This window comes from Phascolarctos cinereus, unplaced genomic scaffold (genome assembly GCF_003287225.1).
Source record: "Phascolarctos cinereus isolate Bilbo 61053 unplaced genomic scaffold, phaCin_HiC Scaffold_726;HRSCAF=1367, whole genome shotgun sequence".
Lineage (NCBI taxonomy): Eukaryota > Metazoa > Chordata > Mammalia > Diprotodontia > Phascolarctidae > Phascolarctos > Phascolarctos cinereus.
Window position 1 is genome coordinate 359,644,159 of NW_027556098.1, and position 15,490 is coordinate 359,659,648.

At 42.7% G+C, this 15,490-nt stretch overlaps 1 protein-coding gene across 1 annotated transcript; it reads right to left on the reverse strand.

Moving 5' to 3' along the window:
- Positions 1-573: 573 nt before the first annotated feature.
- On the reverse strand, positions 574-15,389 carry AIRIM (AFG2 interacting ribosome maturation factor). The gene is made up of 5 exons (XM_078145459.1): positions 15,271-15,389; positions 10,209-10,491; positions 8,785-8,964; positions 4,831-4,946; positions 574-2,311 (listed from the first exon to the last, which is right to left on the reverse strand). The coding sequence occupies exons 2-5, from the start codon at positions 10,478-10,480 to the stop codon at positions 2,274-2,276; spliced, it is 606 nt and encodes a 201-aa protein (XP_078001585.1). The 5' UTR covers positions 10,481-10,491; positions 15,271-15,389; the 3' UTR covers positions 574-2,273.
- Positions 15,390-15,490: the final 101 nt, after the last annotated feature.

A 15,490-nucleotide genomic window follows, 5' to 3' on the forward strand; every position in this document is an offset into this window, starting at 1 on the left:
TGGTCTCCTTCCTTGGGACAGGGATAAAGGGAAGGATGTAAATGGCCTTGAGCAGTAGTAAAAATGGGTCTTTCTCTCCTGAACACACTAACCTTGGCTCCTCTTCTCCCAAGGCCAAGCTAAGACCTAAATAGGTTCATTCACTCGGGACAAGTGCTTCCTCGTCTTCTCAATGGAAACCTTGTAGCCAATCTCTAGAAATGGAGAAAGTTCAAAGGAAAAGAAGGGTAATCAAGAGCTTGCTTCATTCCCACCTATAAGTTACACTGGAAGGGTCACAGAAGTGTGAGAGCCGGAAGACACCTCAGAGACCGTCTTGTGCAAACCTTGTCCAATGTCACATAGCTCATCGTGGCAGCACCAAGGTTCAACAGTCTTTTCCCACAAAGTTATGTTGCCTCCATTGTGAGGTTCCATCATGTGTCTCTGAGCAAGCTCTTTTCACGCCCCTTTGAGGCTCAATTTTCTCATCCGTAAGTTGGTAATAATATCCCAACCTCATGGAGTATGCGAGAGATGCAATGAGATAATGGATGTGTAAGCACTTTGTAACCATAAATCACCACAAAAACATTAGCTATTAAAACTATTTATTTATCCCAAACAAAATCGAGAGCCAGAACACATTCTCCATTGGAAGGCTTTACACCCATGACATATTGTCTCCCCGATTTAGGAGACCAGGCCAAGAGAAAAGGGAAGTGCCAGGAAGGGATGGATGAGGCCAGAAAGCATGAGGTTATTCATATCATCAGTGACCACCTCAGGGGATAATCTCTTCTCTCCCCTCCTCTCACCAATCAATAAGACCACAATGGCCTGCTGCAGGATCTCTATCTGTAAGTACTCATTACCCAGGCAGACACAGGGCTACAGAGAAACAGAAGAAAAGCTCTGGTCTGGGGGCCAAGCAACCGGGGTTTGGGGTTCTCCACCCCGCCGCTGAAAAAGTGCATGGCCTTAGTCAAGTCTCTTCCCCCTCCTCTACGTTTCCTTCTTCCTCTGTCAAATGATGAGTTTGGACTAGGTGATCCCTAGATTTTCTTCTTGTTCTAATGGCTTCATGACCCTACAATAATCCCCAAAAGAAATTCAGAAGTAATTTATGCCACGTTGCCACCCCCTTGTGGTACAGTTTGGAAACAACAACCTGGGGAAAACGTTAAATAAATTGGGAGAGTAACAGAACCAATTAAACATGAATTTTAAAATGAACTTCACTATACAAATTTCTGTAACAACTTAAAAGTTCAAGCCTCTCTCTATCCCCGTCAGTAGATCTGCACACACATTATCCTTTGTATAGTCACAGTGTGCATACTGAACTTCTCCACGGAAATATTCTTGTAATAAAATTCTAGGCGTGGAGAGAGTTCAAAGGAGAAGAGGGCTTATCCAAGGGCTTACTTTCTTCTTGTTACTTAATCCGGATTCTGGTTCTTCCATTTCTCATTATTTTATATCAGTCTTTTCCTATGACTTTCATAGTCACTAGCCCTCCTATTTACAGTTCTTCATTGAATTATAGGATTGGATTGCAGTAACAGAACAGGTTTCTAACTGTTGGGACATCTTTTTGATATGCTTTTCAGGGTAAGATCCCCAGAAAGGGAATTACTGGATCATAGACTACGAACACAGCACATGGCACAGTTAGAACTCAGAGCCTGCCGTCAGTCTGTTCCACAAGGTCTCACCAGTTTACAATTCCACTAGCAAAGCATGCGCATCTTTATTTCTCCACAACTCCACCAGTGCTGAGTTTTGTCATTTTTATTTTTGTCCCCAAAACCTCAGAAAAGTAGAGCTTTAAATATAATTTTTTTTCTTCAGTCAGACAAACTTGTTCATCACATTTCCTTCAAGGTCTGATAAAAGTAAATGTATCCTCCCAAAGGTAAAGGCACAGCAAATGGGGCAAACGCTTTGGGTGACAAAAGCACGGCATGGCACTGGCTCTTTGACACTCTTTGTCTGTCTTCCTTATAGTCCCCCTCTTCAGTGGTTACTCCAGCTCCTCCAACATCCTCCGGCAGTCCCTGACTACTTCTTCTGTCACTACCAACCTGATTTTCCTTCCTGGGCATGTAGACATAATATGGAATACAAATTCCTTGGGCTCAGAAACATGGAGCCCCAATACTCTACGAAATAACTGTGTTCTAGAAATTTGCATTCCAAATACCAGAGTATGTCCACATTTATTCTAAAGTGGCAGGAGAAATAAAGCTGGACTTTACTTTCTTTGTTTTGTAGATAGAAACACACCTGCCTTAAGTCTCCAGGAAAAAAGATACATTCAGCAGGATATCTGGGGAAGGAAGAGAGAAAATTTTTTATTTATACAATTAAGCTCTGTGCTTGGCCTCAGGGATACAAGTAAAACATAGTCCTTACCCCAAAGGAGCTTATGATCTAGTAGGTGAAAAGAACAAAGTATATACAGTTTCTTGGGTAAAGATCTCATATCTCAAACATATAGAGAACTTTGTCAAATCTATAAGAATATGAGTCGTTCCCCAAATGTTAAGTGGTCAAAGGATCTAAAAAGGCTGTTTTTCGATGAAATCAAAACTATATATAATCATATAAAAATGCTCTAAATCATTTTTAGAGAAATGCAAATTAAAACAATTTTGAGATATCATCTCACACTTATCAGACTGGCTAAAATGACAGAAGAGGAAAATGACAAATATTGGAGAGGATATGGAAAAACTGGGACATTAATACACTGTTGGTGGAACTGTGAATCGATCCAAAACCATTTTGGAAGCAATGTGAAATTATGCCCAAAGAATTATGAAACCGTGTATACCCTTCGACCCAGCAACACCACTATTAGGTCTGTTTTCCAAGGTGATCAGGGAAAAAGGAAAAGAACCTATACGTTCCAAAATATTTATAGCAGCTCTCTTTGTGGTGGCAAAGAACTGGAAACTGATGGGATGCCCAGTCAATTGGAGAATGGCTAAACAAGTTGTGGTATATGATTGTGATGAAATACCACTGCGCTATAAAAAATGATGAGCTCAATGACTTTAGAAAAACACGGAAAGACTTGAATGAAATAATGACAAGTAAAATGAACAGAACCAAGAGAATGTAACAACAATATTGTTCGAAGAATAATTGTCAATGACCAAATTACTCTGAGTATAAGTACTCAAATCAACTACAAAGGACCTATGAAGGAACATGCTATCCACCTCCAGAAAAAAAAACACTGATAAACAGAAGTATACACAGCATGGTTTTACATATATTTTATAAATCTATGTCAAATGTAGTGTGGGGTAGAGAGAGAAGGATATAGTTCAGAACTTAAAATGTAACAAAAAAAATAAATTAAACTAAAAAAGTGGACAAATATACATATATATATACACACACATATATAAAACATAATATAACTTAAAATATGCTAAGTACCTAAGATGTACAAAATATTATATAACAGTTTAAAAGAGGGAGAGATCACTGAAAACTGGCAGAGAGGAGCAGAAGAGGGGAAAAGAGGTAGAAGAATCAGAGGAGGCTTCAAGGAAGAGGTAGCACCTAACCTAGGAAGGATTTTAATAGGAGGGGAACGATTCCACACATGGGGACAGTATGACAAGATAGAACAAAGTGACTACAGTGTTGAATTTGTACAGGGAAGTAACAGAAGACTCAAAAGGTAGTTTGTAGCTAAATTCCTTAGGACCTGAATGTCAAGCTAAGATAAGCACTTTCCAAATAATGTTCAGAAAACCCTGATATTTCATGCAATCCAATGTGATTAATGGTTGCTCTGAAATAAATTTGATTCTAGTAATATTTTATTTTTATTTTAACTAAAAATAAACGCACCTTTGTGCACTGGACCCATATTTCCTCCATATTAAAATAGGCCTGATTTCCTGTTTTGTTTAAAATTCTTGGGGGTATTCTACATCCCTAGGCTCCCTAGAATAGCAATTATCAGTTTCAGCAAAACCCAACTATAATAGCTGACATTTAGACAGTGTGCAAAAGCACTTTACATACACCATTTCATATGAATCTCACAACAATGGGAGAGGCACACAGGTAGAGGTATCATTATCCCCATTATACAGATGAAGTGACTTGACCATTGTTACTCTAATACTGGTTGTGTGACTAAAGAATTCAGCCCATTCCTGGAAGCAATGAGGAGACACTTAAGACTTTAGAAGAGGAGAGTGACATGATTGGAGCTGTACATTAGAAAGTCTATCTGGCAGCAGTACTAAGAAAGGCTTAGAGGGGAGAGATTGGAAGCAACAATTACTACTGTTGAGGCTACCACAGCACTTCAGATAAGAGACTATGGGGGACTGAAATGCTAAGGGAGATGCTTCAAAGCTAGGATTAACTGAACTTGGACATCGGGGGGAATGAGGGAAAAGTCAAGTGAAAAATGACTGATGTGTCAAACCTAGTAGTAACTAGGGAAGAGTTGGCAACATCAAGAGAATTAGACAAAGGAGCAGGTTCTGACCAAGCACGCCACTGTTCTAGATGTGAAGTCAGAAACACGTGTGTGGGGGCAGCTTGGTGGTGCAGTGGATAGAGCACCAGCCCTGGAGTCAGGAGGACCTGAGTTCAAATCTGGCCTCAGATACTAACTAGCTGTGACCCTGGGCAAGTCACTTAACGCTGATTGCCTCAAAAACAAAAAACCAAAACCAGAAACGTGTGTGACGTCCATCGTGTGTGACCACATACATTCGACATCCTGCAGACACAATGCACATGTTAACCCTTCTTTTTAATGACCCCAAGGCGCACGGGTGTGTGTAGGAGGTCTGAAATGGGCACAAATACCTTGTACGAGGTCTTGGCCATTCTCTGAGATCTGAACCCAGGCTTGGGGCAGGGTTTGGATGTTTGGCAAATTCCCCCACTGGATCTGGGAGAGGAGGTACTTCCTTTCCAGGTAACTTTATAGAGGTTAAGGACTCCCAAGAGTGAGATAAACATGCTCAACTTTAACAAATATTTAAGTGCTTTCTATATGCAGAGCGCTATGTAAGATGTTAAGAGAGGTATCAAGATCATGTGAAACACAATCCCTGCCTTCATGTAGCTCCCAATCAAATAGGGGGATTAATACATAAATAAATAACTACCAAAAAACCCCAATACATTAGTGCAGAGGTGGAGAACCTATGGCCTCAAGGACACATGTGGCCCTCTAGGTCCTCAAGTGTGACCCTCTGACTGAATCCAAACTTCACAGAACAAATCCCCTTGCAGTCAAAAGGCTGCACCCGAGGACCTAGAAGGCCACACGTGACCTCGAGGCTGTAGGTTCCCCACCCCTGCATTAGTGTAATAAGACTGGTGCAAAGAGTATTGCTGGTACATCAAGGAGGGAAATGTTATTAGTCACCGAGGGGGAAAGGAAAAGCTTATGAAGAGGTTCTGAAATGTGCTTCAAGGATAGGTAGGATTTCAAGAGGCCAAGTTTGAGGGGAGGTAAGGAATGGGGGGGGCATTGCAGTGATGGGAACCAAGGCACCACAGCAGCCACATATGCAGTAGGTATGATGGACAGTGAGTTAGCTTGACTGCAATAACACACATAGGTGGGAGCAGTAAGAGGTAAGACAAGGAAAAAATACTATGCTCCATATTAGGTAAGGCCTTGAACACCAAGATACAAATAGATTTCACTCAGCAGTCAATAGGGAGCCACTGAAGGGTTTTGAGCAGAGGCATGACAGGATTACATCAATATATAAGGAAAATTAGCCTGGCCTGGGATGAGGAACTGAAGGACAAGGGAGTGGAAGGGGGAAGAGCCATTACGGGGCTATTACAATAGTCTAGGCAGCTAGTGGTTTCCTTAAAAATAACAATAGGAGTGTAGCACTGGAATTCAAGATGACATTTCAGAGGCAGAACTAATAGGAATGAATTATCCATTCATTCAACCTGCATTTATTAAGTACCTACTATGTGCAAGGCACAGTGCATGGATATATAACGACAAAATGAAAAACAATCTGACCTCAAGGAACTTGAATACAATGTTTAAACAGATAAATAAAATAAAATTTGACACAAGAGGGAGAAAGAGAGCATGACCAGTTAGGGGATCACAAAAGGGTTTCCAATGGTTGGAGGGGGTGTGGTAGGGAGAAGGGGGAGGGATGAGTGGGCTATACCTGAGTTAAGCCACAAAGGAAGCTAAGGATTCTCAGAGGCAGAAGTGAGAAGGGAGGGGGCATTTCAGGCATGCCAATTCTTCAATGTGGGGAGGTGAAAGAAGAGTCAGAGATGACGCCAAGAATTTTGCCTGGGGGACTAGAAGCAGGCTTTGTGCCATCAAGAAAAACGGGGAAAAGGGGATGATTCTGAGGGCAGGATTAGAATTTCCATTATGGATATGTTGAGGTGCTGGTGGGATAAGCAGAAGGAGATTATCTTATAGGCGATGGCTCTGTCACTCAGGTGAGAGGTCAGGCCTGAACAGAGTGACAGAGCAAGTGGAGGAGGTATAGGAAATCATTAAGGGAAAAGAAAAGAGAAAAGAGGTTCAAAGCCAGAATTTGGGACAAAGTGCTCACCTTAAGGATTAGAAAGATGTGGAAGAGAGGAAGTGGTTACAGATACAGGAAAAGCAGGAGAGCTTGGTGTCTCTGAAGCTATGGGAACGGGAGGGATCCAGAAGAAAAGAGTGGTCAACATTGGCAAATGCTACAGAGGTCAAAAAGGGTGAGAGATGAAAAATGGTGATTAAGGGGCTCCTGGTAACCTCTAAAAGAGCAATATGGTAGAGTACTAGGGAAGAAATTATACTGTAAGGAGCTGGGAGAATGAGTAGTGACAAATTGGAACTACTGGGTGTGTATACTGATTTTCAAGAAGTTTAGCTAGGAATGGGAGGAGAGAGATGAGAAACAGCTAACAATACTTCTGGATGAGGCAAAAGAGTAAATATATGATGGCACTGTATATAAATACCCTAGTGGGTATCTTGGACATTGCTGATACTTAACCCCTGACTTCAAATGTAAATTGACAAAGAGGACAAACATCATTACATTTCACCCAAACACCAAGAGAGGAATGTTAAGGACCACCAATATATTCTTTTATCCTATCCAGGTCTACCAGGGGGAAGAAAGATCATCACGGATGGATAGGACCATTGCTCCAGGTAGATAAGAGGACAACTGACAACAAAAGGTGCCTGATGTTTATTTTACTTGTTTTCTCTGCCAAGAAGAATGACCTGTGGACTGGCAAGGACAAGCCACAAAAGTGGCTAAGAGTGAGCTGATAACAAAGATATGGAGATATTAGGAGAGGGTCTAGCTGCTGAGACAGATGAACTACATCTGTGGTGGACATCAGTGATCTCAGAAAGGTGAGAGAGAACAGTAAGTATGTCCCAGGCCTAGGAAAGCCTACGTGTCTTGATTTTCAAAAAAGGGAAAAGAATAGAGGCTGTCAAGCTTGATTCTGATTCCTGGAAAAATCCTAAAATACCTCATTAAATAAATGGGTAGTGAACATCTAGCCAAGGGAGCACTCTTTGTTTTTGGTCTAAAACTGGCCCAATCAGGGTCATGGGGCAAGTGCTAACAACTTCTGCAGACTTTAGCGTTAACTTTATCTCTTTTCTGATTGACTAGAAACTGACAGATCAAAGGTGTCACATAGACAAGTGTGCCTAGATTTCAGCAACAAATCTGATAACTCTCAACCATATTCTGTGGAAAAGAAAGAGATGTGGATTAAACAATGGTGTAGTTAAATATTCAGATGTGGCTGACTAGATAGACCAGAGAATAATCATTACTCATTCATGGGAAACTTGGAAGGTCTCTAGAGAAGTGCCCTAGGGATCTGTGCTGTCTGACATTTTTATCACTGACTTATATAGGGAAAAGATGGCAGCCTTATCACACCTATGACACATAGGTGGGAGAGATAGCTAACATTCTGATTGACATAATCAAGGGCCAAGAAGGTCCTGAGAACGTGGGCTAAATCTAATAAGGTAAAATTTAATGGAGATAAATACAAAGTCTTAAATTTAGGTTAAAAAAATAAAAAGCAGTTTCCCAAATACAGGATGAGGAAGGCACAGACAGCAGTTTGTCTGAGAAACATCTGGGCCTTCTAGTGGACTGCAAACAACTGGAGTTTTCAGTGTGACACGGCAGTCAAAAGAGCTAATGCAATCTTGGGCTGCATCAAGCAAGGCGTTACCTCCTCTAGAAACAAAGAGGTGATGGGTCAGAACAAATCTAGAGTATCGCATTCAGTTCTAGACACCACGTTTTAAGGAGGACATGAGACGGAATTTCCATAGGACAGCAACCAGCATGGTGAGGGGCTTCCAGTTCATGCCATTTGAGGACTGCCTGAAGGAGTGAGGAAAGTTTAGCCTGAAGAAGAGAACACCCACAGGAAAGAGGTGGGAAGTACAGAAGATGGATTATGCTCGTGCTTAGCCCCAAAAGGCCTGATGTCAGGAGAGACTTCGAACAAGTAAAGCTGCCCCAAAGTGAAATGGGAAGCCTCAGGGAGGAAGCAGTTTCATTCTCACCGGACATCTTCGAGCAAAAATAGGATGACCATTTAGCAGATTTCTAGAGATTCTTTTTCCAGTGTGGAGTAAACTAGACCTCTGCCAAGAGGGTCCATATCCACTCTGAAATCCTGTGATTATATGGACCAAAACAACTATTTGTAAGCTGAAGGCATGTGGGGTTTCCTCAAAGAGGCTACCATCCTCCCCAGTGATATTTGTGTGAAGGATACGAATTTCGAAAATGCCTGTCAATGTCCTGTAACCATGCCAGCATATCAGCCAATGAAGGGCTATCAGCTGAAGGCTGCAAGACTACATCAAGGCCTAGTTCATCTGCTTTCTGCTCATACAGCTCAAACACTTGTTCCACATGGCTGCTGACTGTATCTCGCACCTGGAGGAGGCTGGTTCTGCAGGAAAAGAAAATGGTGCTAAAACAGCATTGCAAAGATGTACTGCATACTCCCAGCAACCCACATAGCCACTTGAGGTAAACAAAGGCTATGAATTAGTGAGAAGTGGGTCCCATTATTTCTGGCCACATTTTTTAATTTTATTTTTTAATTTCTTTTTTCTGGCCATATTTTTTTAAATTTTTTTTTTCTGGTCACATTTTGAGAGAGCAAGCTGGAGCGTGAGGTGACTGGAAATCATGTAATGTCAAGACCAGCTGAAGGATTTTTAACATGGAGAAGATTTGGTGGTGTGAGGAAGGAGGCACTGTGATCATTGACTTTAATGATCTGAAGGATCACACCTATTCTATTTGGCCCTACAGGGCAGCTCTAGAGGTGACAGGGGCAAACTTTATTTCCAAGTTTGAAGGTAAAAGTCTCTAGTGTGAGGACTGGTCAGTAGAATGGGTGGCCTCTGGCACATCCCCAGCATGAGATGTCTCCAAGTAGAGGTTGCATGATCACTTCTCAGGAATATCACAGAGAGATCATTCTGCGGATAAGGGCTAAACTAAATGACCTCTAAGGTTCCTTCCAATTCAAAGTGTCTATGACACACATTAAGAATTTCATGGGCTAGGTAGTGCAGTAGATAGAACGCAAGCCCCGGAGTCAAAAGGACCTGAGTTCAAATCTGCCCTCAGACACTTACTAGATGTGTGATCCTGGGCAAGTCATCTAACCCTAATTGCCTCCCCCACAAAAAAAGAATTTCATGAGATTTCTTATCAACACCCTTCCTAAAAAGTTCTTTTGCTCTTGAGGCCTTCTAACAAATGTTTTTGTCTTAATATGTATCACAGCTTTAGAGCTGAAAGGGAGCTTAGAGATCATCTAGTCCAATCCTTTCATTTTACAGATGAGGAAACTGAGGTCCAGAGAGATGAAGAGATTTGCCCATCATCACAGTGCTAGTAAGTGGCATTTCAACTCAGGTCTTGACTCTAAATCCAGTGTTCTTTCCACTGTACCACCCTGCTCCTTACATTAAACCTCATGCTTTGGGTCACTAAGTTCTAGGACAAAGGGACCTGGAGAACATGAGCAAAGGAAGGACACAGAATACATGTCTCCAAACTCATCCATGTTAAGCTGTGAAAAGAAAAAAGACCCCTTGGTTGGAGATCAAACTGGCTGTTTACAAATACCAAACATTAAATTCTTTTTCTGCACGAGAAACATGTCATGGCATCTCTTACAGCTTCTCTCCCAACTGGTCCAAGATGGCGTCCCCAGCAGCCAGCAGTTTTCGTCTCAAGCGGTCTTTCAGGTCAGGGAAAGCCCGGAGTGGGGTCTCTTCCAGCTGCACATTCTGACTGGCCTGTAGCTGCTCTGCCAGATTGCTAAGGGAGGTCAGGAGGGGTGAGCAGTCACTCAGAGTACTCCTCCAGAGCCCATGCTGGTGCTCCACCACACGGAAAACCTTCTTCAGAACCTCCTGCACAGCGGGCAAAGCCTCCCTTGGAGACATCTTTTCTGCATCTAAAACCAATCAACTATTAGCAAGCCTCAACTACAGAACCATTCAATTCAACACACATTTATTAAGCTTCTATTACAGGCCTTCACAACATTTGGCTGTTGGCCATTTGCGACCCAAGAGAAATGCAGAGGATACAACTATGGCTCAGTTCATCCTCAAGCCTCAAGATTGTTCTCAGACAGAGCTAATAGGGCTCACTAGCCCTTTAAGAAGAAGTGATTAAGAGGCCTATTACCCTTGTCAGGCCAGCACAACATACCACATGTTGTGCAGGCCTGATCTATTACATGCAAGACACCAGGCTAAGTGAGGATAGAAAGACAGATACAACCCAGGTCCTGCTCTTAAGAAGTTTACAGTCAGATCATCATGAAAAAAGAGAGAGATAAGTACAGATTAAGGAGGATATCCAGGCAAAGTGCTATTAGAAATGTAAGGAGGCAGAGATCACTTTATTGGGGAGGGAAGAGGCATCAAGGAAGGAATCATGGAAGATGTGATACCCAGAGTTAAGCAACAGACTGAAAGAAAGAGGGTCCATTTGGGCAACTGGGTCTGCATGAGCAAGGAGATGGCAAAGGTCAAGATGATCCTAGAGAATGCAGGATAGGCCAGTCTTGGGAGGTGGGGGAAGGAGTGGATAAAGAGCAAGCAGGGTAGGAGTTTCAGAAGCTGGAGCCTGTCTTGTGGAACTTCTAATGCCACGATGCAGAGCCTATACTCTCTTTAGTAGACAAGAGTCAAAGAAAGGTTTTTGAGCAAATGAGGTATATAACTGGAATAGACTATTAGGAAGGTCACAGAAGAAACATTACATAAGGTGGTTTAGAGAAGAGCCTAGCACCAGGAATATAGTCACATTTGGGACTATAATAATAATAATAATAAGAAGAAGAAGAAGAAGAAGAAGAAGAATAGCTAATACTTAGTGCTTTAAAGTTTGCAAAGTACTTGGCAAATATTACCTCATTTGATCCTAACAAGAACCCTGTGAAGTAGATGTTACTAATATCTCCAAGATATGCCTGCCTGAGAATTGCATCTAGCTAACCACAAGTCAAACAACTATTAATCGAGTGGCAGAAACTGGAACTTATTAACAGTAAGTTTTGTTGCCCAATATGAGACTCCATGCAAGGTATACAAAGGCAATTAGTGCTATCCAAAGTCTATTTAATCAAGTGCTAAGAGAACTTTCCTGGCTCTATAACAATCTCTAGAACTGGTACGAAACAGATTTTATGGAACCCAAATGACAGCTGACGCATGCCAGTAACAAGTTTGGGGCTGAGAAGCTCAGCAGGATGTGGCCACTGAGAGGATAAGCACCTCAATACAAGAGGTATTAAAGCCAGCTTTGCAGAACCTCCAGTGCCAGTATGCTACGCTTAGATGCCTGGCCAAACTCTTCCGAGTTCAGTTCAGGGCATAAAAATGAGGATGAAGATTACAGATAAAGATCCAAAAAGCCTGGAAAGGTTCAGGCTGCAGGGGCTCCGGCTATCTGTCCTCCTTTTTCTATGCAATGCATGTCTCTGCTACTTTACAGTGACAAGCTCATGATCTGTCTCCCTTCGGGAACCTCACGTGGTCTACAGTTGGGTACTGTGCTGCTTGAGGTCCAAGACATAAACGACATCCAAGAAGGGATGTGAGAGTTTGATGGGCTAGTCTGCTGGTTCAGTCTCAGAACCACATTTTAGGGGAATGCTGGAGATATAGTTTGCTTAGATTTATAGCAAAGCATTTCTCTTATGCTATCCTTTTGGCCAAGATAGAGAAGTGAATCAAATGATGGTACAGCCAGATAAATTTGAAGAGGGGTGAATTCATGGCCAGACCTAAAGAGCATAAATCAAGGCCTGATGTCATCTTATAGGGCCACAGCTTTCTGTCCCTGGCCCCATGTGGCTTTAACATGTTTACTAATGATGTGCATTTAGGCATATATAGAAATACCTATAAACCTTGGAGATAAAAAAGAAAGCTGAAGGGGACTGCTAAACCACTATATGATAGAACTGGAATCTGGATCAACAAAGGACAGGCAAGAACTGGCTGAGCTCCATATAATGAAATTTAAGTGATACATAAAAAGTCTTATCCTTTGGTTTAAAAAAAATCAACTTTATAATAGCTTTGTGAAAAAAGATCTAGGAATTTTACTTGGTTGCAGGTTCACTTGGCATCAAGAGTGAAAAATGCTTATGTGGTCACTAAAAAAGCTAAACTTAGGCTGCATTAAGATACCCAAAACCTTAAAAAAAAAAGGATTTGAGAGGCTCACTGTATTCTGGCCTGGTCAGACCATACCTGGAATATTAGATTTGGTTCCAGGTGTCACACTGTAGAAAGAAGGGCACCAACAAACTCTGGAAAGCATTAGAGAAAGGCAACCAGAGTGGAGAGTTTGAAGTTAATGCTACATGAGGATTAGTTAAAGGAACTGAGAGGTTTAGCCTGAAAGAGAAGACTTGGGGGAAAGCACGGTAGGTGTCTTCAAAAATATGAAGGGTTTTATCATTTGGAAGAAAGACTAGAACCTTTCTGTTTCTGCCTGGCCAAAGATGGCAGAGTTTGAGGCACGGGGGATGAGGATGGGGGGAGGGAGGGGACAGGAAGGGACAGAATTGCAGGGAATCATTTCATCTAGATGTAAAGAAAAACTTCCTAACAACAAGAGCTGTCCCAAAATAGAATGGATGGCCACAGCTCCTCCTTACTACAGGTCTTTCAAACAAAGGCTGGATTATTACTTTAGGGGAGATATTGTACAGAGGCTAGATGTTGGACAAGATCATCTTTGAGATCTCATCTCCAAATGCCCGTCACCAAAGGGGACCACTAGGGCTACTTGGACTAGGGAAAAACAATGCCCCTGAGGAAGGCCTAAACTTACACCTCTTCTACATCTTCTGAAATACCTGATATTTTTAACACCTTAAAGTCTGTCAAACCTTTAACATATATAACCTCATTTGACCCTCATTCAACAACCCTGTGAGGTGCTATTATCCTCATTTTACAGAGGAGTAAACTGAGGCTGAGAAAGGTGAAGTGACTTGCTTATGGATCACACAGCTAATAAGTGTCAGAATCTAGCCCTGAACCCAGATCTTCCTGACTCCAAATCCAGAACTCTAGCCACTATGACACATTGCCTTTTACAAGACAGAGGTCTAGTCACTAAAGCTAAGGGCAACAGACAATCCTAATAGTCCTCAGGTGTCCATGGGCCTAGACCTTAAGCTGCTATTCACTGTTCCTACGTTCTGTGAAAAGCCCTTTAGCACACACCAGAGACAAAAAAAATTCTCCTGGTAGCAACTACTTGGCATAGGGGACAAAATGCTTGGCTTGGAGAAAAGAATTCAGTCTCAGACTGAAGGACCTGTAGTTAGCAGGTGGGCAGGCCATTGCTTTTGTCATCTGTGAAATGAGGGGCTTTGTCCCCTCAGCCTTTAAAGTCCCTTCCAGCTCTATGATCCTCTTCTCCTGTTCACTTCTGGAAGATAGCAATGAAAGAATGGAGAACTCTAGGGACTGGCCCTGGCAAGGCCTGAGAGACCAGGAAATTCTACTACGAAGGGAAGGGAATACGCTTTTAATAAGCACTGTGTTAAACACTTTACAAATACTTCATTTGATCCACAAAGAACGGGAAGTTGGAAGGGGAAGAGGGAGGATGTCATTCCCCTGTCTTAAAAGGATGTGGCAGGAAGCCTCTACATAAGAATTCTCATATTTGGAGTTGTGACTAATGCTTTACAGGCATCTTTAGGACTAATAGGTACTCACTGCAGTGTAACTATTTTGTTTGCCTCTTTTAATAAAACTTCTGTCTATAACATTTTGAACTGTATGTGTCTGCATGGGAAAAACGTATCCTCAGCATGCTGGGAGTACCTTTCCCCAAATTTTCTAGGTAGGTGACAACAAAGTAAGGGAATGGAAAATAGCGAGTGTTTGTGTGTCCTTCCTATCCTGACAGAATCCCTAACAGGAGGGTTACCGTTAAAACTCAACTGCTCTTGAGATGGACGTAAGCAGTCAGGCAGCCTGGATGGAAGTCAAGCGGTCAAGACGCTAAGAGCATGAGTTAACGTTAACATACTACTAATTGATGTTTATATAGTGTCGTGACCCCACAGACGTCTTGCTTGGGAGTCAGGCAGACTAGGGCTCAGGTTCTGCTTCTGACACTTACTTGACTGGCTGTATGGCCACTGTCAAGTCACATAAACTTAACTTAAACTTAAAATGAATAAAATACAGAACTGTTGCAGGCCTGTACTGGTGGAAGGAGTTTCTGCACTGGGAGATCCCCAGGTCAATGACACAAATATACAAATAGCACGGTACATTCATCACTTGAACCTCACAAACCAGTAGATAAAGACAACTATTGTTAATTTCATTTTACAGTTGGGGAAACTGAGGCTTAGAGGGGTGAAGGGACCAAAGGCTGACTCCAATCAGGTCCCCTGACCTCCTATCTTGCCCGTTTTCCACTGTGCCCACAGCATAGCCCAAATCAGACGGGACTTGGGGTCGGAAGGCCTGGCTCTGCCAATGAGTCACGGTACCTCCTGGTCTCTGGGCCTCAGCTTCCCCATCCGTCAAACGCTGAGGTCGGAAGGGGACGATCTCTGATCCTGGCCGCCCAGGAAGGTGGACAGTCTCTCTCCCTACCTCAGCAACCCCCAACCCACCCCCTAGATCCTCTCTGCCATTTCCAACACCCCAGGAGCCTGAGGGACGCCACCAACTTGCCTTACCTTCTCCTCCGAGCTTCCTGTTCACCAATGCGCATGACCGAAAGAGGCTACCAACGGATAGAAACGAGCAAAAGGAACCAGCTTAGTTTACAGGCACAGAAAACACGTGACCCTGGCCGCCAAACCTCCTGGGTGTTGTAGTCTTGCCCGCGGATTGGCTGGTCCGATTGTGGAAGCGCCTGATGATTGGCTCTTCCGAGAGCCCCTCGCGCCCGCTCGG